Source organism: Glandiceps talaboti, chromosome 22, assembly GCF_964340395.1.
Source record: "Glandiceps talaboti chromosome 22, keGlaTala1.1, whole genome shotgun sequence".
NCBI lineage: Eukaryota > Metazoa > Hemichordata > Enteropneusta > Spengelidae > Glandiceps > Glandiceps talaboti.
The window spans coordinates 3792822-3818198 of record NC_135570.1 but is presented as its reverse complement, the minus strand read 5'-3'; the positions used below and the strand labels follow the sequence as shown (position 1 = coordinate 3818198).

General features: G+C 36.3%; 1 protein-coding gene across 1 annotated transcript in view; it reads right to left on the bottom strand.

Moving 5' to 3' along the window:
- Positions 1-961: 961 nt before the first annotated feature.
- Positions 962-25377, bottom strand: part of LOC144451993 (erlin-2-like) — a 25530-nt gene continuing 1114 nt past the window's right edge. The window contains exons 2-13 of the mRNA XM_078142955.1: positions 17001-17094; positions 12446-12468; positions 10110-10190; positions 9082-9128; positions 8247-8308; positions 7222-7347; positions 7004-7077; positions 5659-5717; positions 4505-4686; positions 3434-3513; positions 1620-1742; positions 962-1355 (exon numbers count right to left, since the gene is read on the bottom strand). Coding sequence (XP_077999081.1) covers positions 1320-1355; positions 1620-1742; positions 3434-3513; positions 4505-4686; positions 5659-5717; positions 7004-7077; positions 7222-7347; positions 8247-8308; positions 9082-9128; positions 10110-10190; positions 12446-12468; positions 17001-17085 — 978 coding nt within the window. The 5' untranslated portion in view covers positions 17086-17094 and the 3' untranslated portion in view covers positions 962-1319. The remainder of the gene's footprint in view (positions 1356-1619; positions 1743-3433; positions 3514-4504; positions 4687-5658; positions 5718-7003; positions 7078-7221; positions 7348-8246; positions 8309-9081; positions 9129-10109; positions 10191-12445; positions 12469-17000; positions 17095-25377) is intronic.

Genomic DNA, 25377 nt, shown 5'->3' with positions numbered 1-25377 from the left:
TTTCAATATCCTGCTTTGGCAAAATTTAAAAAAAAATTGTTTCTGATAAACATACCTTTTGAAAATAGGGCAGAACGGTGAAAATTTGTTATTGTTGTTAGAAGAATTTATGCCAATTAGCAATTTTCCCCACATTTTAGGATTTGGTGAGCAGCTGGGCAGAAACCTGGTACACTGACATTAGAGTGGTATACAAAACTAATGTACAGGCAGTGTACCCTCAACGATAGCCAAATTTTGTTGTTGTGAGTCAAAATGAGAAAAATTGAAATTTCTTGTGAGTCACCGCATAGTAAGAGATAGAGGAACACAACATTTTGGTGTGTCACTAGAAATTGTGTGCATCAGTGGCACGTCAAATTGGCCAAATTTTGGTGCACCACTAGAAATTGTGTGCATCAAATTGGCTTAGAGGGCACACTGTGTATAGGCATTATATACACAAATGATCAAAATATAAGTAAATTCTCACTGTTTAACATTTTTGAATGTACAAACAAGTTGAGGATCATTTGGGTAACCAGAAACTTACTTTTTTTTAAAATTTTGCCATATGACATTGTGAAGAAAATGGAAAGATTGTCTTTCACTCTTGAAAGTTTCATTTTTCTAGACTTACGTTACAGTTCCTACTCGATACAAAAGAAAGTAAGGAAGATTTCAGTTCATTTTATAATGAAAATTTTTACAGCAAGGTGTTGGAATGATACATAAGACTTTTGATTTCATTCAATTTCAATTATGAAATGTTCACTTATACGAATATCCTAATTTTATGAGGACACAAACACATCCGAGTAAATTATCTTCTTACTAAACAGTGAACTGGTGAAGTAACCTTTGACCTACTCACACCGCATTCAGCATATTTCATGCTATCTATAAATAGATCTACACTAAAAGTACAACTCAGTTATGATGGTCGTATCATGTCGGCCATCTTTATTTCCAATGCGCAATGTTTAAATTTCATCTGCTGAATGCAGATACCCCATAATATTGCTGAGTTGGTGCACACCTATTAGTATTGTAGGTGAGACAGGGTAATTTGGGAGGGTATCTGAATTTACCAAAAATTTGCTAGAAAATCTCAGGAAATCATACATCTATATTGTGTGGCAACTTGTACACTACATTTTGTATTTCAAGATACAGCATTCATATCCAAACCCCACCCCCTTCTGTTACAAACTTCCCCCTATTGCATATTGGTATGGCCCAATTTGTAAAACCACACAAAATAATAACACATTTGAAAGAAAGGGTAAAAAATGTGAAAACCACAAAACTTTCTGGATGGGTTTGCCTCATTCTCAGCTTTACTTTTTCTCTGAGCTTCCTTTAGCTTCTACTCCCTGTTTAAAAACAAGAAATAAAAGATGGAGAACAGATTACAATCAATGGTACTTAGTGAAACAACAAGAGAGAGAGAGAGAGAGAGAGAGAGAGAGAGAGAGAGAGAGAGAGAGAGAGAGAGAGAGAGAGAGAGAGAGAGACAGAGACAGAGAGAGAGAGAGAGAGAGAGAGAGAGAGATCGACAGAGACAGAGACAGAGACAGAGAGAGACAAGAGATGGACTATCTCTCTAACTAGTTTCTAGTACCAAGATTTCTTCTTACCTTGTCAGTTACACCAAACATATCAACCATCATTTGTGGTATATTGTCTCCAAAGTAGATCTTTGTTGTGCCAGCTATTGATTGATACCTTAGCATTTCCAGGTACTCTTTGGAAAATCTCATCTAGAGAAGATAAAAATTAATAAACTACAAGAATCCTAAATTTATCTCTAGCAGCAGTGACCATTTCACCCATGACCAGTGTGTCCTCTAATGATAACCATATATTGTTGTTGTGAGTCAAAATGAGAAAAATTGAAATTTTTTGTGAGTCACAACATAGTAAGAGATAGGGGAACACCAAATTTTGGTGTGTTACTAGAAATTGTGTGCATCATTGGCACGTCAAATTGGCTTAGAGAGCACACTGGTCACCACATATTAAGAGATAGGGGAACACCAAATTTTGGTGCATCACTAGAAATTGTGTGCGTCAGTGGCACATCAAATTGGCTTAGAGAGCACACTGGTCACCACATATTAAGAGATAGGGGAACACAAAATTTTGGTGCATCACTAGAAATTGTGTGCATCAGCGGCACATCAAATTGGCTTAGAGAGCACACTGGTCACCACATATTAAGAGATAGGGGAACACAAAATTTTGGTGCATCACTAGAAATTGTGTGCATCAGCGGCACATCAAATTGGCTTAGAGAGCACACTGGTCACCACATATTAAGAGATAGGGGAACACAAAATTTTGGTGCATCACTAGAAATTGTGTGCATCAGCGGCATGTCAAATTGGCTTAGAGAGCACACTGATCACCACATAGTAAAAGATAGGAGAACACTAAATTTTGGTGTGTCACTAGAAATTTTGTGTATCTGTGGCATATCAATTGGACTTAGAGGGCGCACTGCCCATGACCTACACCTTAGTCCATTTATTTGTGACATGATTGCAAAGAGTCAAAATCTACAACTTAATAGTTTCAGCAACTTATTGAGTGGACGTTTTCTCCAGTTAATATGAAAACATTTGTAACACACCAGCAATACAAAACACTGACACAATGTTTTGATGAAACAAAAAAATAAAATAAAACATTTTTGGGAAAGAAAAGAAATGAGACCTAAAACTATCACTAATAATCTTTGAAGATTTTAGAATTATTATTATACTTAATGGCAAAGAATACCTAAACAATTCTCTAAACTGCTGAAAACTAAATTTTTACATTAAATTCTTCACTTCAGTTTAAATTCAGATTCATACCAGCTCTGTACTGATAAGTGAAAATGTTGGTGAAAAATAGCGCCAATGGCGTTGTAGCATAACTGTACAGTTTTTAAAAATGTTCACCCACATGCTGAGCCATGCTAGGTGTAGGTGTTCATTTGCTGAACGGTTATCCCGTTGCCTGAACAACCCTGTTCTTATGTTATCTTTGCAATATATGCGATCATTTGGCTGTTGCTATGGGCGTGGTCATGTTGCTAAACATATTTGCAGACATTTTTTGAATGTTTGTTCACTTGTCTACGAATCCCATGGGATGGGGTAAAACAGGTAGTGTTTCCTATAGAATCTACAGTAAAATGACTTGGGAACCTTGGTAGATTTTACCTACTTACCATCGTTAGCAAAAGCACTTGATGTGAGCGAGACATTGCTTAAGTCAGACAATAAAATATAGCTATGTTAGTAAGAATTTCGTCTCACCAGATCTATTTTTATTTTGACTAAAATGGTTTCTGCTGTATATTCTATCTCATTCCATTTTTTCAGGATGATGGATTCCTTTATTCCTCAAACATCAACTACAGAGGGATACCAAGATGTCAAAGTCCCAGCTATAGATTACCTACCTTATTGGAAAGACTCTCCTTTTCAGTTCTGTAGTATTCCGCATCTGCCTGTGCTTTGATATGAGCCAAATGAGTCTCATCTGAAAGAAAAGAGAGGTAAGTCTTTAACACAGAAGTACTACAAAATGCTTCAAAATATACAACTGGAGTTCTAATACCCCCCCCCCCCCCCAATGAAATGGAAAGTCCAGTCACTTGTCTGCTAATTATTTTATGGTTTTAATAAGCTTGAATGTGGCATATCCCAGCCGTCTATTTTTCAGCTATTTTGGAAAGGAGTGTTGTCTGTTGTCCTTGTTGAAAGAAGAGTGATAGTTTTCATCACCAAACCAAAAACATGGTTGTGCAACAATTTAGATGTACAGAAGTTCCTAAAATTAAATAATTTAATACAAAATAAGAAAGCAGAACCACCAAGAATGTTCTTGACATTTGCAGTGAAATGTAGGAAATGGATGATTTTTAGAGTAAACTGTAAAGTACTGACTGACTCGGAACTAAACTTCTGGCCATTACAGTCTGCTGTCTAATAATTCCTTGCTTCTGCTTTGACTTACTGGACTGCAAGTACACACTTCATTGAAAAATTGGATAATGTTGTAAAAAAGAACACACTCTGGGCCCAACAATGTCACAACACTAAATAATCAAAACTCAGAGTTCCCAAATCAGAGCCACAGGTTAGATTTTGTCTGAAACAAGTTCTCATCGTACTTTTGAACATTTCAAGACTACTAGCTTGTTGACAGAGATAGCTGTACTCTGTTTATCACTCATAACATGGTTACTTTGAGAATGTTTAGAACTGATTCAATATGCCACACCTCCAAAAAAGTTGTTATCAAACACTTCATTTGAAAAACGTTATAATGGTTGTCATCAGGTTACTGGGTATACTTACACAATGACTTCAATTGAATAATGTCATGGTTGTAATCAGGTTATTGGCCATACATTTTCAAATCATAATTTCCAACATGTTCACATTCTCAACAAAGTGGTGATACAAGTATGAGTGCTGTAAACTGGCTATTTGTCTTATGTCAAAAACTAGTGAATGGATTTGTGTACCTTCAATTTTAGCCATTTTCTGTGCACCTTCTTTCTCCTTGATTTGCTGTTCCAACTGAATTTTGACAACTGAGGCCACCTTTTCTGCTTCAATAATTGCCTTCTTCCTCTCTGTTTCAGCTTCCTTCTCTACCACCTTTTGTCTTTGGGCTGAAATCAACAGTTTGGTTTTCTCAGCTTCCCTGGAGGGAGATTTCAATCAGACAATGTCTCAAATAGCATGATTTACAAATAGTGAACACTAGAGGGCAGGCTGTACATCATCCATATCTGACGTTCTGTCAAATCATCCACGAGGACTCTACCTTTGAAGGGGAATGAGACTTCTGGAAATAGAGGTATTTTCATAATCTTGGGATTCTGAAGAGTCATTTCATTTCTAAGTACTTATTTACATGAATATTCATGTTCTGCTGATGTGGCAAGGATTTCTACTGAACAATGAACAAATTTCAAATTAATGTTTCTAAGCAAATCACACGTAATGTAAGTGAAATAAAATTATGAAATGTCTCTTCAGAACCCAAAGTTTACAAAAATGCCTTTATTTCCTGGCATGGTGTTCCCCTTGAATGAAAACCCAAGAGCTACAAATATTCTGGAAGATTTGTTTGTTTCCATCAACGTAAATTGGCATCTTTCTCAATGTATAGAAGTATAAATTCTCTTTTACAGTTGATATTTTCATTGGTCAATTTAAAGTTGTCATATGGATGAGGATTGGGTATATTTCTAATTTTTAATTCATAAACAATTTTATCATGGCCTACTACCTGAAAAAACACAATGAAATAACTTTAACAAGTCTGTGTTTGTAACTCAATGCATTGAAAAAAGTTTGTTATTGTACATAGAATAAAAAGATTTTGTACACATTTCTCATGCTTTTGCAATGTATTGAGTTACAAACATAGACTTAGCATATGTTGTTTCACATTGATTTTCCAGGTAGTAGGCCATGCTAAAATTGTTTTATGAATGAAAAATCCAAAATAAATACTCAATCCTCTTCCATATAGCCACTTTAACACTTATATACTTGGTGAAATACTTTGCACCAAACATACAAATTGTTTGTGTATGTTTGCAATGTTGCTGTACAACTAGTGTGGGAAATAAACTTTACAAAGATTACTGGCTACATCAGTACTTACATGGCTTCATAATTCTTTCTAATTTGTTCTGGAATCTTTGGTTTTGTCACTCGTACTGCCTAGAGATAAAAACATATCAAGAAATTGTTAAAGCTGCATTAGAAAACATTTTTTTCAACACTGTTTTGTTAGATATAATGTCTTACCTGTAAAACCTCACACCCAGAAGAGTATTGAATCACTTGTGGGTAACTATACTTGTGTAGCTGTACACACAATCTGGTACAATAAATTCCTTCAAATTGATTTTTAGGTCCGCACCTTAAAATCAGCACCCCCAAATGCAACCATAATTTCACCATTACTTTATACTATATATGGATATAACCACCTCCTAATTAACATTAGAAATATGTCTTCCTACCTGAGGCAGTCCCGAGTCCTACCTGAGGTAGGATAGGTGTGTCTACATGCAGGAAGGTTATGGCATAGATGTTGCGCATTCCCTCCTGACTCGGTCCTGACAGTACATAGGACAAAGTCAGGAGGGTTTCAGGAAACCTCACGAAGGTGTCCTAAGTCAAGACGGTTTCAGGACAGGTTTGGGATGCGTTTATGTCTACACAGGCTTCAAACTATCCTTAGGCCTGCCTCAGGTAGGATTTTTAGTGCCATGTAGATGGGGCCATTGACAATGTCAAATGATTGGTATTTTAACAATTTTCAATGATTATGTTGTTAATTATCTGATTGAAAAAAGGAATACTCCATATGAGGATTGGGTATTTATTTTGGATTTTTAAATTTATAAAATGATTTTATCATGGTTTACTACTTGAAAACTAATGTGAAACAACATATACCAAGTCCTTGTTTGTAACTCAATAAACAGCAAAAGATTAATAAATGTGTAAACTGTTTGTTATTGTACATACAATAACAAACTTTTTATACAGTTTTGTCTTTTTACAATGTATTGACTTACAAACCCAGGCTTAAAAAATGTCGTTTGACATTAATTTTTCAAGTGGGAAGCCATGATAAAATTGTTTTATAAATTCAAAATTCAAAATAAATTTTTTATCGACTTATCAACATCTCACTAGCTTTTTTTCACTGAAGGTGTGAAAGTTTTTCGAAATGTTGTTAGAAATGCAAAAATGAAGTTCAGCAATCGCATTTAAGCCAGTCTCCCTACCCCCTGAATGAAAGACGTTCACTTGTGCGCTTGTGTGACACTGTGCGACTGTCCCTTAACACATATAGCTTTGGGGTTCGCTAGGGTACCCCTAAGCTAATGTGTTCAGTTTTTATGTCAACTGAGACTCCCTAGGTGCCATCCTTTGCTCTAACCCCAGGCTGTCCTGGGAGGATACTAAAAAGTAGTTCCTATGTGTGTACATACCTGGACAAGTAGACCGGGTGCCATTCCTGTCAGGTCTTTCTGTAAAGCTATCTTCAAATTCTCATCAATTTGGTCTGTAATATCAAAAAGATCGACAGATTCAATATAAGAAATATCATAACAGTCTTCAGTCTACACAAAACACAACTCAACAGAATCATAAAAGCTAAGATTAGTTTTGAACCTATCCAAGTGTCGTTAGGAAAATATGTACATACCAAATTTTTCTATGTAGACTTCTTGGAGGTTATGAGCACTGCAGAACTGATTCAGTTCATGGTGAACTTTGTTGAATATCAAAGTCTTGTCGTAGTCTGCAGTATAATTCTTGACAATGTCATACACTAGAAGAAAAACACAATATATCATTCTAAACAAAACATATCATATAACAGGAGCCCAGCCCAATGGCCCAGCCAAGATCCCAGCCCAGAGCCCAGCCCAATGGCCCAGCCAAGAGCCCAACCCAATGGTCCAGCCAAGAGCCCAGCCCAATGGACCATCCAAAAGCCCGGCACAATGGACCATGCAAGAGCCCAGCCCAATGGACCACCCAAGAGTCCAGCCCCATGGACCACCCTAGAGCCCAGCCCAATGGACCACCCAAGAGCCCAGCCCAATGGCCCAGCCAAGAGCCCAGCCCAATGGACCATCCAAGAGCCCGGCCCAATGGACCATGCAAGAGCCCAGCCCAATGGACCAGCCAAGAGCCCAGCCCAATGGCCCAGCCAACAGCACAGCCCAAATGTACCATCCAAGAGCCCAGCCCAATGGCCTATCCAAAACCCCAGCCCAATAGCCCACCCAAGTGTCCAGCCCAATGGCCCACCTGAGAGCCCAGCCCAATGGCCCACCCAAGAGCCAAGCCCTACTGACCAAGCCAAGCCCTACGGCTATGCCCATCAAAACCCATAGACTGGAAGATTGTTGTTATGGGAACACAATTAAATCAATCACTATACAGGTTTGTGACAAGTGATTATGGGAGAATCCACAATGATGCCTCTTACAATATTAAACTCACAAAACATGCCAAAAATGAATATGTTATGCATATGCAAATGTACTGATCTGGAAATTATTCACTGACCTTGGATATATTTATATGATTTTTTTCCACACCATGTTTTCATAAAAACCTGGCCAGTAAATTAATGTGGCAACACATGATAAAGCATATAAAAACAAAGGCAATGATACCAGGAATAGTTGAGGGCAGCATTCACAAAGACAAAGAACTCACCAGCAGCAATACTGAGCACATTGACAACTTCTATTCTATCAAAGTAAATCATTACACCGCCACTGAAAGTTGAAAAAAACAAACAAATAAACATCAAACATTGACATAAATAACAGAAAAACGTACAAACACAACAGAAAATTGATATTAAGAACATAAAGCTTGAAACAACAATTTAGTGCAAAAAATCAGCAATGTACATTTGAAACAGCATTACTATCAGGAACTACTGACAAAAACTAATGGCATAAAAAATGACGACAAAATTTAAAAATATGCATAAAATATTTTCCTCACAATATTCATGATCTAATCTAGTGTAAGTTATGTTACTTTAAAAGGACAGACTGATACATATTCCAAGATTACATGATCAGTTTTACCATACATTTGTCTGAAATATTGAACTTAAAGTCAATTCACAATGTTTAAGAACAACTTGGATGTTAAACAAAATAAAATGCATTGTTTCATTTACTTTCACTATCAGTATAGAGCTGGAAAAAGAAAATTCAAATGCATATGGAACTTATAAATCAGTCCGTATAAATAGATGTTAAATCCGTCGTTTCGAATAAATATTCTTTTTCAAAGGATATATCGGCGAGATACAGAAATGTTAGGTAAACACCTGAACATACATGTATCTGAATGTTATTGATTATAACTTAGGTGGACGTGAGGACCATCAACCTAGACCGATTGAAAACTAAATACTAATAAACTTTGAACTGCTTGTGTGTTATAACCTGTGTAAGACATTTGATCTATCAAGCTAATCACCATTTTTGGTCATTTACGATACAAATTATTATTTGTGATGTCTTCAACCTACCTGGTACCACATGGAACATTTTTAACTTCATCAGTTTGAAGAGTTGTCTGTAAAGAAATAAAACCAAAATGCAAAACTATCAACTATATTCATTCCTTAAATAAATGCAGATCTTTTAGAACTGCAGCAACCCTGCATAGAGTATGACAGTATATGGTGTTACAATGGTTGAATGATAACGCCTAAAAAAAGAAAATTGTTTGGTTCCGGTAAACGTACAAACCAACCGTAAACCTTTTTTTACATATTCGAGAAAAAAATAATAAAATCGTTAAAAATTGTGACGTCTCGCAAGAAAAAGTGGATGTGAAAGCTGTCATCAACTTAAAAAAGACAATATAAAACTGTTCTTCCAATCTGAAATGGTTGTACATCTGATGAGAAGAAACCAATAACACAGAGACCATATGGAAAACAACAGAAAACATAACTACCAGATCTAGACACTCACACATGAAAAATGAAAAGAAAAATATATAAAAAAAACCCAAAAAATAAAATAAAACTATCTGCAACACCTATTTTAAAACTGAGTATAATCAGAACCACACAAACTTTTTAGTTTGATGTACATGTTGGCCTTAGAATGGCCAGCTTCGAATCTGATTCTATGGGTTGTAGGTTCAAGCCTCACCATTGCTATTTGTTTCTGAATGGCTAAAACCCTTGGCCAAGATTTGAACCACGATTGTACTCTAGTCAACACAGCTGTAGAATTGGGAAGCTGCAATACTTTCATGGTGTACAATAATATTACTAGAAACTTCACCTAATAAACATTTAAAAAAAGAAAGGTTCCAGGTGGAGCTTGAAGGCACTTCCATTGAAGTGTTTATCATAGTGATTGACTAGACTGTGTATTATGAAGATAACGTAATCTGAATACAGTCCGTCAGGAACTAGACTAGATGTACATATCATCTTGTTTTCTTTGGGTCAAAAATAATATCAAAATGTAGTAGAAAGTTGTGCATTTCAATAACGATGGCAAAATATTACATAGATGCAGTATCATGAAGATAACTTACCTGTACTGTTCTATAGGATGTCAAAAATGGCACCATAATATGGTATCCTGGACCACTGGTTTGACTCAGTAACGCTCCACCCTGGTTGTCATGGAAATAAAAAAAAGGTAATTAAAGAAGCTGAACTTTATGAACCAAAAATACAGTAAAATATAATAAGGTGACAGGAATGACATTTTCCAATTTTCGCTAATGATGTTTTTTACAATCCACAATTCTATTTCAATCATTTTCTTACGCTGATTAAAGTCCATTCAGAATGGAATTAATTTGCATTTGTTGTAGGGAGTCTCTTAGCTGTTCAAACATGACAAAATTAATTGTCTTGTATTTCACAACAGGGACACGTAATCTTCCCTGGGTATAATGATGATTTATTAGAGCAACGAATACATGTAATGTTGCTATGAATTAGATAACAAGTTACACTAATAAGCATTTCATAATACTAATACTATACATGTATGTTTACTTGCTACAATGAAAAAGGAAAGTTGATTGACAATTTGACACAAAGCAAATGTCTAGCAAAAGTCTAATGAAGGCCATTTACCCTAAATCACAAAATCCAGACAAACATACGTTTGTACATGTAGTTTTTAGCAAAATATATCCAACCTAAAAATGGTCATAAATAGTACCGATACCTGTAAATTTCAAAATATGAGTATTCTCTGGTACCAACTTCTCTGTATATACATGTACAGATAGGAATTATGTGAAGCCTGGTGACTTAGCAATCAATAGCGATTTGCTGATTGGCTAAGAAAGGGGTGGTGACCTATGACCTAATGACTGCCATTTTAAATAAGGCACACTAATCATTTTGCACAAAAGTATTAATTTGCATATAGAGGGGTTAGTACAGCACTTGTCACTTGGTGTTGCCCCCTTCTCTTCTTCTCTATATACTAGGAGCGGAATGGGTAATCATATTTTATTTATCCACACACAGAAGTAAAATGGATTTAATGTAACACTATCATTCATATTTGTAACATAATATTTCATATCCTTCCATAAAAGCAAGATTACATGTCTCTGTGTATTACCATTAAACAAGGATAGCAAAATATATTTACTTTGGAATGGTAAATTAGAAATAACTATTGAATCACAAATCATTGCTATTGATATGCAAATCAATTTTATTGATAGGCAATTTTTTGAGAGATAAAAAAACAAAACACAACCAATGTGTCAATTTAGTTGAGAATACATCTACTCTACGCTCTATTATGCTGAGACTGACAACAAATCAAGTGACCCCTTAGAATGTACATGTCATATATTTTTATCACGTATGTATCAGAGATTATGTGCACTGGTGCACACTCATACTAGTGGTATTTTCACTGCAGTGCAAAACCGAAGTATTATTGCATACCTGCATGTAAATGATATACAAATGAGGCCACGTCCGTGGTGACACACGAAATCATGTGATTGCACTGTATGATTTTTTTATGATTATTATGGAAATTTGCTACTTGAGATAAACATATGTAATAATAACACTGACAGAACGCCATGCCATGTGAGTTAGTTCCAGTGTGGATACTCACAGGTATTAGCACTCGTGTTTGCAGTTTTTTCTACTGAACCTTCACTCACTACACTCGTGGAAGTACGGGGGGTGAAGAAACACTGCAAACATTCATGCTAAAACCTGAGTACACCACACTTACACTTGCGTGTCATGGGTTTGTCATAATATGGTGATAACACCCCTGACATTTCTGTCTATACTGCAGGAAAGATAAACTTTATGAAAAATCACTGTAGTAAACCACAATTTTGTTTTTTTTATTTCATTCATTTTATTTGAATGATACAAAAATAGTAACATAAGGTTTAGTGTCTAGTTTTTGTGGGGATATAACAGGGAAGTATGATAAATGAGTTGGGAGTTCTTTTGCAGTCAAACTAAAGTATATGGTTTCGGTTACAAGTCTTGCATGGACTAGCCCCCTCAGTGTCAAGAAAGTGTACATCTATACACACTAATAGTCTTATCTAGAAGGAAAATTTTCAGTGATCTTTCTATGATGCAGTTTCAAATAATGGAAATGGGTGATCATGAAATCTGAAGTGATTGTGAAAAGCAAATGACTAAAGAATTTGAAAAAGTATTATACTTGAAACGCTACTTGTTCATAAATCTATGAACCATGAATATTTTATTTAACCTTAGCAGGGTGCATAAAATTGAAATATGTCTCCTTTTGGATAACTTTGCAAAGTCTGATTGGAAAGTTTGAACAAGAGAATTGAGGTGAAGATTATAAATTATGAAAAAATATTGTACTATTTACTGACTTATTTTGAAAACTCACCCTATAATATACTCCAACGTGACCTGTAATTAAATAAATAAATAAACAAGAAAATTAAATCTATGTCACCTGTTGAATAACTATTACTATGCCAAGAGGTACATCATTACATGTATAGAAATCTATAAATTTCACCAGGTGAGGTGTTAGTGCATGTACTTGTAGCAGCGAAGTGTTAGCACTGTGCTACATGTATGTAGCTGGGTGTTAACATAGGACTTGTACAGGGCATTGACCCTTTCAGTTGCTAACACATACTGGTCAGGTGTTAGTATCAGCCTAGTGTTAGTAGCACTGAGCTGTACATGTAACTAGGTGACAAAATTTGGACTGGTGTATGTATTAACCATTCCAGTTGCCAACACATTCTGGTTAGGTGTTAATATCTGTCTAGTGTTAGCACTGAGCTAGTGGGGTGTTAAAGTTGGGTTAGTGCAGACATCAACCATTCTTTTATTGATATTATTTTGGGAGAGGGGGGGGGGGGGAGAGGGGCAATTGTAGCCAGGGTGCGTATAGTGTGTTTATCATGTACATTGTACGTAATGCTGTTCTAAAATATAAATATGTATTTAGAGAATAGACAAAAACACAAATTTTTTTTTAAGTAGAAGCAGGAAATAATTAATGGTTAACCGAGTAGGACTCCTTGTAACGATAAATATATAATTGACAACATTTATTTTCCTTTCACCATCCAGTTTCATTTTCAACCCATCAGAGAGTAGAAATAGAAAAACAACTTGATATAAATGTTGTGTCAAAATGTGTCCAAAGGGATAAGTACCCCTGGGGAAGGAGTACTCCCGCTTATTGAGAATACGTATATGTGCTGCTCTTTGGAGTGGAATTTTTCGCCCTTTGGTCTAAAATGGGTTCTGTATCTTTAGAGATAAGAGTCTAAAATGGGGTCCTGGAAGGAACCACATAATACATTCTCAACTAGTTCGAAATTTCCTTCAGAATTTCATCCAGCTAATTCGCTGGTTGACATTTTCATTTCAGTTTGACCAGATTTTCTCCTCTGTTACCAGGGTTCCCTACCCAAATTATGCTACAATGTACACATATGGAAATCTGTAAGTTTGACCAGATCTCCTCTGTTACCAGGGTTCCCTACCAAACTTATTCTAAAAGGTACAAATTTTACCAGAGTTCATCCTCTGTTACCAGGGATACCCAGCAAAACTATTGTACAAAGTATGCAAATCTATGCATGTTTTACCAGAGTTCCTCCTCTGTTACCAGGGTTACCAAAATATATCCAAAAACACTGACATGATCTAAACGGGTAAAATGCACTAAACTAACAATAGCACACTTTGTATGAGTCACACTTGTAATAATTGGTTTCAAATTTCAGAAAATAAATTGCCCATTGGTGAAATGATCACTCTAAAGAAATATTATATAAGTGCTAAAGACATAATAATACATGTATGTGTATATCATCTATACAATACCAATGGCAACCTAGTAGTTTCTATGGGAATATTACAATCAAATACACTGCCATCGACACAAGATCTGAAGATAAGTTTTCATTTTGTCAACTCCTTATTGCATCCAAATTCTGCATATGACACTAAGCTTGGTAGGAATGAGAAATTTAGAACTGATGGACATTTTATATTTTTTCGTAACCTGACAGGAATTATATCTAGAAATTGGGTATATACAAAATGATTGGCAATTGATTACTACCTCTAGTTGTGTCTCAAACTATCTATTGTGAAATTGTCATTTCGAATGTTATTCATTTTGTTACTCGTTGTCATGACGATGCAATTCATTAATTGACTGCGCGCAATCATCCACGCTGCGTTAATTTCATGTGATCAGCCACATAATCATTACACATCATTCATGTAATAAGTTTGATGAGGTGTACTTTCAACTTCCTAAGTTAGGAAGTACGACACCTCAGTAGAGAATATCGTTCCATCTTCCTTAGTTGTGAATTACTCTACATTCTAATTTAATCTAATAAATGACAAAATTGTCAACTTTAGCTCTATTGGGCAAAGTAGGGAATTCCTACATTCTAGTTGCTCTGTGATGGTGAAAACAGTTGTCTGACAAAGTTATAGAAAAAGTTGGTCCAGAACAACAGAATGATTCTATGTAATCCTTATGGCTCTACTGTGATAAGATAACACTAATACAAGAACCTGGCATTGAAACTCTAACTTTTAACCAGGAAATGCATTCACAGATGCTCTTCATGAGTTTTAAAGCCAGAATATGTTTAATGAGCCTGTCGTTTAGCAAAATAGTGATAGTCAATGGGAGTATTTAGAATCACCTTTAACATATACAACTAAGAAAGAACAGAGTTCATAAGGACAATGTAAAGGTATCACATCCCTTGATTAGTCAAGATGGCACAGCTGTCTTTCCTCCACTTGAAAGTTGTCACCTTGATATGTACTATGTACCAGTTAAGAATCTTTTTTAATCTGATTCCTAACAATATATCAATTTGGACGTACGACAGAACCCTATGACCTGTATCAGACAAATGGATTTGTAAAGATTTCTTGTAATCTTACGATAGACTATCTAGTCATCTGAGATTTGCGACTGGCCTGTTGAGTGTAGTGACAAAGTTGACCTTTTTTTCTGACCATAGTACAATTTCTTGTATGGTGAAACTTTTGGTTGTAAAACATTTCAAATTTCAACATCATCCTTTTACTTTTCATTCTTGTTTAGAACATGCTGTGGAAGCTAGAAACATTTGCATATTGCTGCTATACTTTATAACATTTGTGCAAGGTTTGAAAGAAAATGACTTGTGTGTGGAAGAAATGTTTTAGGTACACATGCATGGACAGACAGATGGACTGACAGAACATTTCCCTCATTCCTCATTTGTGCCAGATTTGAAAGAAACTGGCTTGTGTGTGGAAGAGATGTTTTAGGTACACATGCAAAGACAGACAGATGGATAGACAGAACATTTCCCTCATTCCTAATTTGTGCCAGGTTTGAAAGAAACTGGCTTAATTGTGTATGGAAGACATATGTTTGGGTACACATGTATGGACAGAGACTAATAGACAAATGGATGGATGGATGGACAGATGGGACCCTCTCCACTAGCTTCACGGTTGAGTGTATCATCAGCAAAGTGGATTGGAAAGTGTACATTGTACAAAATGTATGTGGGTGGATTGAGGTAAACTAATTGCTGTGGCTTGAACTCTTCCCTCATCAAAATCAGGATCTTAGTACTGTATGACAAAAGGTGATGAAACCATTCACATGACAGCAACAATAGTCTTTCAAATTCAATAACATTTATCATGAATGCTAATGAAGTGTTGACAGCAACACCAGGTAGTCAAAGATATCTGATATTGTGTATTTCTTGTCTTCTTATTTATCAAGATGATCATACATGTACTTGATACTAAGAATAATACACAACAGGCAGTTCAATATTGAAGAACTGTCAAAAGAATTGCAGGTAATACCTATGAATTCTGACAAAATAATCTTAAAAGGGCTTGAAGGATACTAGTTATCTACCCATTGGTTAAATCTTTTTGTTATTGATGTTGTGATATGTATGTACGAAAGAAAGGAAACAGGGGATTGTTAAATTGTCATTTTGTTTTGTATGGTATGATATTGAATGCTACTACTTGACTGATGCCAACAAACAAGGTTAACATTTACACCTCATGTCTCTACAATCATTTGCTGGGAGGGGGGGGGGATCAACTTTACTTCAGTCTGTCATTCCAACTTATTATTGACATGTATGCACACACAGTGACACAAACATAACAACACACATATACAAACATGTATATAGAGTGGCATGTGCACACATACAATAATACACATATACAAACATGTATGTAGAGTGGCATGTGCACACATACAATAACACATATACAAACATGTATGTAGAGTGGCATGTGCACACATACAATAACACACATATACACAAACATGTATGTAGAGTGGCATGTGCACACATACAATAATACACATATACAAACATGTATGTAGAGTGGCATGTGCACACATACAATAACACACATATACAAACATGTATGTAGAGTGGCATGTGCACACATACAATAACACACATATACACAAACATGTATGTAGAGTGGCATGTGCACACATACAATAACACACATATACAAACATGTATGTAGAGTGGCATGTGCACACATACAATAACACACATATACAAACATGTATGTAGAGTGGCATGTGCACACATACAATAACACACATATACACAAACATGTATGTAGAGTGGCATGTGCACACATACAATAACACACCCATACATACATGTACATGGCAAGAACGAACATACACTTATAACAATGATGTATGCAATTATTACACATACAAACTGTATATATTACACACTAACATGTATGCACATAGTGATGCAAACATATTTGACACATGATGTATACAATAACATGTATGCAGTATGAAATGCACACACACACACACACACACACACACACACACACACACACACACACACACATTTATTAGCAAAGTAAAAAAGTACACATACCTTCGTCGATTTTATGCACAGAGAAATTCATAATCATTCCTGTGATGGCCACGGCTACTGCCAGTGCTGCTGCGACATTTGCCATAGTTGAAACCTAAGCATGACAAAACAAATTGCATGGTTAGAATTGATCTCATTGTTACAACTCATGAAATAGCCACAAAATGAGACATTATTGAAAATAAAGTACATAAAGTACAAGAAACCAAAAACCACAACATACGGAACACCAAGAATAATGAGAGAATATAGTAAGTCATTAGATTTATATACGTTTTGCAATGGTGGATGCCCTGGGATCACAAGTAGGCTTTTGGAAAAACTGTCAAGTGTTTTGAGCACAGTGTGGCACAAAATGATGTAAATACAATTGTAACATTGTTATTTTATAATTATTGTTATTACAATCATTATGAGATGTGGGTGTAATTAGAGCCATGCACGGCAGTATGTAATACACAGCCTGACATCCATCAACTGTTTCCTTGTCAGTAAATGTGTCAGACCACTATGAAAGTCACACATGCCACTATGAAAGTCACACACAGCACACACAGACCACTATGAAAGTCATGCACAGCACACACAGACCACTATGAAAGATGCACACAGCACACACAGACCACTATGAAAGTCACACAGCACACAGACCACTATGAAAGTCACACAGCACACAGACCACTATGAAAGTCACACACACAGCACACAGACCACTATGAAAGTCACACACACAGCACACATACCACTATGAAAGTCACTCAAAGCACACACAGACCACGATGAAACTTGAGAGTTGCACACAGCACACACATACCACTATGAAAGTCACACAGCACATATAGACCACTATGAAAGTCACACACAGCACATATAGACCACTATGAAAGTCACACACAGCACATATAGACCACTATGAAAGTCACACACAGCACATATAGACCACTATGAAAGTCACACACAGCACATATAGACCACTATGAAAGTCACACAGCATATAGAGTTACAATTGCATTCTCACATGTGTTCATGTACATACAATGTATACACAAAGTGTTCAACATATGAACAACACTGTCGGTTCATGTTTCTGATAGGGATGGAGATTCTCTCGATACGACATGATACTAAGACTCGATTTTAAAGTAAAAACTTTATCGAATGTAGCCTAATGTAGTTACAGTATGGTTCCAACTCAATCTTTTAGTGCCATATTTTTATTTGAATTCAATACATGTATATCATCAACATGTCTTCTATATGTTGCAAGTGGAAAGTGTGACGATAAACTGATATTCTAGTGATGGCATATTTTCAAATATAGTTGTTGTGAGACAAAGCAATCTGTTTTATGGTGGTACATGTACATTAGAGTGCTTTTCAAAAGGATTTCAAGAACCCTCTATTCTCTTCAAAATTCTGTTCCTGCAAAAAACAATATGTTACTACTTTTTGATAAGTGTGAGCTGGGGATTCGCTAAAATTTACAAATGTACATTTGCAACCCTTCATTCATGTACATAAACATGAATACTATAAAAGTTTCATGAGGGTGCCCAATCAGCTGATATGATATTATATGATATGATACGATACGATACGATACGATACGATACGATATGATATGATACGATATGATACGATACAATATGATATGATACGATACAATACGATATCTTTTATTACCCGATCAAAAAGAGAAGAGAAAAATGACATCATAAATGTAAATACATAATTAAAAAGGAAACAATTAGATCCGATAACAGGAGTTAGAAAATAGCGATACTAATCACGTCTGACCCCTGGAAACAGTAAATAATTGTACAAGTTTAGGGTGTATAAATATAAAATATGTGCTTATCAGCTGGTACATCATCACGTTCATTCAGTACTATACACCATGGGCCTTAAATGTACATAGCTGAATAAAGACTAATGGTTTATAATCACCCAAGTACAATGTATGTTCAACATAGAATAAATTAATTACTCATCTTACAAAGGCGTTTTCTTCCAAAGCCTACCTATGTATTGTCATAGCATAGAGTGTTTATTTTCCATGGTTTTGAAGAGTGAACTGTTTGTTGACTGCACAATAACAAAATAAATTTCCAATCACATGCAGGTGAGAAATAAAATCCAGGAATAAATTAAGAAATGACTTGTTGGTACATGTATTTTGGGTACACAAGTACAGAATGATATATGTATTCATCCTCTACACACATCAGCTGATACAATGTAGCAATATACCATACAAAGCAACGATTTGCACTTAGATGTCATGTATATGTATTGCTCATCTAATACATATGTACATGTATGTCTATTGACTCCCATGAAGCAACACTGGATTGCTGCTAAGACAGTCACAGATCAATGAATGAGAAACAAGATTCACATACACAGTGATGTCGGTGAGTAGACAGGCTAGGTAAATCTAAATGTATTGTTGTGGATTTTGGGCCCAGTTCACTTGTTTTTACCCTCATGACTAAATGACAATATCACATGACTGTTGTTGTCCACCATGTTGGCATTGGTTGTCTGTGCTCTCGAGGTATGGCTGACATGAGGGTTAGTAATTAGATGGAACAAAGTGCCATCATACCTTTCTGAACTTACATAACAACCAATGATACCATTCATCAATACAACACACAGACCAAATTCCACAAAAGCCCACTCGCAATCATTCAGATACTGGCCAACAATATCAAGAAACGAGATACAATTTACAAATGTAAGACATGCAATATTTACGTATTATCCTTCTAAGCGTATGAATCACAAAATTGTATTCAATTCTACTGGCACTGCTGTGAGAGCCTTTCTACCAAACCCTGAATATGAAAATTTGCCTGTCACCATGGCAACCAATTACACCGTGTGAAAGCCAAAAATATGATGTTTAGTAAAATATCTACGTCAAGAGATTATTATATTTGTTATACATGTACGGTATTTTTCCCCAGGGAGGTGGTTATGTTTGACATTTAATTTAATATCAAACCTGATATCAGAAAATAGATTACGGGAAGCTCTCATTTGAAGAGCTCAGCTGTGTAAATGGTAATCAGGCCAATTCACAAAAAAAGTTAACTTTTAATACCAGGTGAAAAAATGTATTCCAGGAGAACTTCACCGAAACATATTTGTATGCATTTCATTTATTTAACTAGGTGACTTTAAATCAATATTTACGCAAGTTTTTCAAAATCAAATTGAATGAATGAACATTTGGGGACTTTGAAGTTGAGCTAGACAGGTGTGTTGAGCTGAATTAAAATATGTCATCTTATTACACAGGATCTCAGGATTGTGATGTTATACCCTCCCTACATGTAGTTTCAAGGTGTTCAAAACCTGAGTTTTCCAGCTGGTCAGTATTTGAAAACATAACATCATGTAAACATTGTGGTGGCAATAACTACATGTATAAAATGAAATGTATTAGCTGTACATCAAGTATGTACATGTACTTAGTATCAAGGTCTGCCTTTAGTTTTTGTAAACATTTAGTTTCCCTAAATAAAGAATAAAAAAAAAAACTACAACAAATTTGCACCTTCTCCAAGATGAAAAACCTTGTTCAGCAGGGCTATGTACATGTATGTCATGATTATGAGTTATAGTAGGCACAAACACGTGAGATCATTTGATAACCCCCCCCCCCCCCCCCCATGATTTTGGAACGTTACTAATCAGTGTTCTCCTCTAATGATAGCCAAATTTTGTTGTTGTGAGTCAAAATGATAAAAACTGGGATTTCTTGTGAGTCACCACATAGTAAGAGATGGGGAAAATTTTGGTGCGTCACTGGAAACTGTGTTCATCAGTGGCATGTCAAAATGGTTTAGTTAGAGGGCACACTGTTACTAACATTCTGAACACATGGGGTCACCATAATACCTACACTGGACACGATGCAGCCACCATCAACCCTGAAACACCAAGATTATTGTATGTGTGGCTCACTGCATCAAATGTGCAGTGAAAGAAGCCATTGAGATCAAACAGCAACACCTGTCACTTTGACTTACTAGTATAGCAGGGATGATGGGATGGAAATACAGGTATCTGTACAACACCCTCCTTAAGTCATATGACAAGACCATATCACTGAACTGTATACAATTATAACAGCTGAACAAGGCTGAGTGATTCAACCAAAATATACTAGGTATCATTTATGCTCTGAGTTCGAACACAGACCCTCCACCCTCCACCCTCCACCCTCCACCGACATATTGGTGGAGGGTCTATGGTTTGAAACAACTACACAGGATATGATTCCAGAGAAAGGAAACAATATTTTAAGTTGTAGTTACATTGTGTACTTGTATGACTTTTCACTGTCATATTCAATTGGCTTCACAAGAAGTACACCCACCAGGTACATTTGTATCTATGTTGTAAGCATGTCTAATTTATCTTGTACACTGACCTTGCTTCTATACTAATGAAAGGGTCTGCACAATAGGGACGATATTTATGAGAATTAATTGATACCTCTAGCTAATAAAAAGAAAAAGTATGACATTTACAATTTCAACTGTGCTATTATTAAAAGTAACACCTGTGTAGTTTTAAGCCAAGTATCAACCTGATGTCTTCACACATTTCTTTAAATTTCAACTCTGTGACATTAATGAAGTAGGCAGACTTCACTTTCAATTACGAAAATGAAATTTATGTCAGTTTAGTAATGTAATTGGAATTTTCTTGCATAATAATCCCTGGCTCTATACTTCATACTTTTAGGAGTATTACAAAGCAGTCGTGGGGAACATGGTGCGAGTTGTACATTTGATGGAAGAACATATTTCAGAAATTATCCCTGTATGGACATGACAGTCAGCAACACCAAATATTGTGACACACTGCTATCAGTTTGAGGAGACACCATCAAATTAAATCAGTTATGCATAGAATTGATCCATTATTAACAGACTGACTGGTGAGAAAGTGTCCCCTGCCTAAAGGGTATAGATTTCATAGCTTGTGAATTATTCATTTGTTAGCTACAAGTAGTAAAAGTGTTATCTTGTTGCATCTTCTCCATAAAATGACATTATGTACTGCATTGACAACCATCAAGACATTCTACATGTACTTCAAGAGAAAATGACTAGTTTTCTGTCAGATGTACAATTTCTTCTGGTCAAAAAAAGAGTAATGAATTAAGACTAATGAATCGTACAAATAACACACAAGCCCTACTCAGATCATGTTTTGTCCAAAATTGTATAGACCATGTATAAATATCAACTTTCTGTAACACCACACATCTGCACATACCAAATTTATTATCTTGCATAGCGGCTCAATGACTAGTACGCATGCGCGTCATATATATGTATACTATGTGATAAAAAACTGGTGGTTCTCCCAGGGATACATTGCGTCACAGTGGCATGCGCTACTGTACTCTGGTCATCATATAGGCGACATAACATTGTCATGCATTGCAATATTGTAACAGTAGGAATGTTGGTATGATAATCAGATTATCGTAACAATGGAACGAGTATCAAGGCATCACTGTAGTCCTAGAAATTGCTACACTATTTGAAAGTTTGACACATGGTACGCGATACGGACCACTGATGACATTGCGCAGTTTAATTTCCAGGTTGCGGAAATGCGGTTTTCACATCTATATTGCCGATAATTGAATTTGTTTTTTACATGTTCAACAAATAATAACTACTTTCCTATGTTTGTTGGTACAGTAACATTTCTAAATCATCAAGTTGAATTGAGAAATTGCAATGTTCGGCAACATGTTAACAAAACATTTGTCCAAAGACCAACGTTGGTGGAGGGTCTATGATAAGTTGGCTGATTAAAAATGAACAATGTTAATCTAATGATTATGATGTTTTTTTTAAACGAACAACTGCATAGAGTGTTGACTGTCTTTAAAATGTTTTGTGACATATTGTGAGAGCTGTTGTTAATTACTTCTCGTCCATGTCAGAGAATTAGATGTAATTCGATAAAATAATTTTGATGGTCAACACCCCTAGAAAATGACCCAAATCAAGTGTATGAACCCCAGCCCAGGCAGCCGGTCACAAATGAATCTACCCTGCGCGAGCTTATGGGCTTTGCCTAGCTTATGATATTACCAAAATCACCAGTTGCTCATTGTTGTAATGGATTTTCATAGAGGAATCCCTGCATTGTTCACTGTACAGTGTTCTCCCCACTATAGAGAAAGCAAGGTGCAAAAACCGTCCTTGCCATCTAGGCCACCATGCTTGGTATCTGCCATGTTTCAAAAGTGTTCTACCATCCTTGAGCTTTAGTAATCTTTGAACAAAGACCCTACATGTGTAGGGTCTATGCTTTGAATGACAAAATCACAATAATACTTTCACATGAAGAGAAATGGCTAATCCTCAATGTACATGTGTGTATGTGTTAAAATAAACATGTGAGAGTTTGTTCCAGTGTTGAAGACATGCATATCATATGCTAATCACTATGCAAACCAATATGCAAATTACCATGTTATTCATATGCAAATTATGCAAATTAGACATCATCCTTGTAATCTATCATGAGGAGAACACTGCTGTATGCATTCAAGTTTGACAATAACCCCCACGAAGTTAGGGGGTCTTAAATACCCTGTCTTGCCTTTAACCCTTCCAGTAGCCCAATGCTAGTTCAGTCTGAAGTGATTCTGAACTTTATTATAGATAATACATGTATAGTCCTCATCATCTATAAATTATGTTTTTTCTTCATCATATTTTAATCACATTGCACAAAATAATAGGATTAGCTACAAATGTAAACACCTACATGCACACAATTTAATTGGAATCTTATTGTACACGTCTAAAGCTAACAGAATTACTTTAATAGCCAGAAGTGTACTTTCAATTGTATACATTCCCAGCCCACGTTATTTCCATTAACTTCACATACTACATGAATACACCACGGTTGTGATACAATTTGGTGTTGTCAACAGAAGACACAAGTGACAAAAACTAATACTAATAAAAATATCAGTTTTTATATTGCGTTTTCCCACTCTGTACTCAAAAGTGCTTTTACAATTATTACCCCTCATGGATCTATAGTGGCACAACAGCCCTTTATACTTCCTCAACTCCCTGGCGAGAATACAATCCATTGCAGCCTTTTATAAGCACATAGGATTAAAGCATTCACATTGCAACCTCTATCCTACCAGGTCCCAAATTTCACAGCTGGGTAGACTGAGGCACAATTGTGGTTCAAATCTTACCCAATGAACAAATGGCTGAGAATCGTGAGAAGGGGCCCAAACCTGCAACCTGCAGATTCCAAGCCAGCCACCCTAACCAATCAACCATCATGACTACACAACCTGCAACCTGCAGATTCCAAGCCAGCCACCCTAACCAATCAACCATCATGACTACACAACCTGCAACCTGCAGATTCCAAGCCAGCCACCCTAACCAATCAACCATCATGACTACACAACCTGCAACCTGCAGATTCCAAGCCAGCCACCCTAACCAATCAACCATCATGACTACACAACCTGCAACCTGCAGATTCCAAGCCAGCCACCCTAACCAATCAACCATCATGACTACACAACCTGCAACCTGCAAATTCCAAGCCGGTTTGGCTAACCATTCAACCGTCATGACTCCATCATCAAAACTGTACATGTGCAATACAGTAAACAAGCTATACTAGTCCTCACCATATTTTGTCTTTCCAAAGTCAGGAAGTTGTTGTACCATAACTCAGGTTTTCTAGTACATTCTAAATGTGATCTAAATGATTTAATGTCACATATTTAGTAAATCATCAGCAGTGTTTTGTTAAGGATGGTGCGTAAGTAAATTCTACATGTACTTCGAGTTCCCAGAGCAGGTGCACGTCCAACTCGGCCCATTTCCAACTCGGCCCACCGTCTGCCAACTCAGCCCACCAACTCGGCCCACTCTCTGCCAACTCGGCCCACTCTCTGCCAACTTGACTATAGATATTTAGTCCGTCAGTAAATTCATGCGATCTACATTGTATATGTACTAGTATGTCAATCCATAGTGTCTTTACAAGTAGTAGTAGTATACCGATGTCGGTGCTTGGAGCAAACGATTTTTTCTCTGATTATATGAATATTACTAGTATTTGATATTATCACGTCATCGACTCAAGACCTTGGCTTTAAATGACACAAACATTTTCGTCATGACGTGCGTGGGCCGAGTTGGCATGTAAATGGGCCGAGTTGGCATGTTAATGGGCCGAGTTGGCAATCACGTGGGCCGAGTTGGCGATGGGACGAGTTGGCAATGGGCCGAGTTGGTCCTACCCCCTCCGAGTTCCCAGAGCATTTTACCAGCCAGGGTTCCTTACC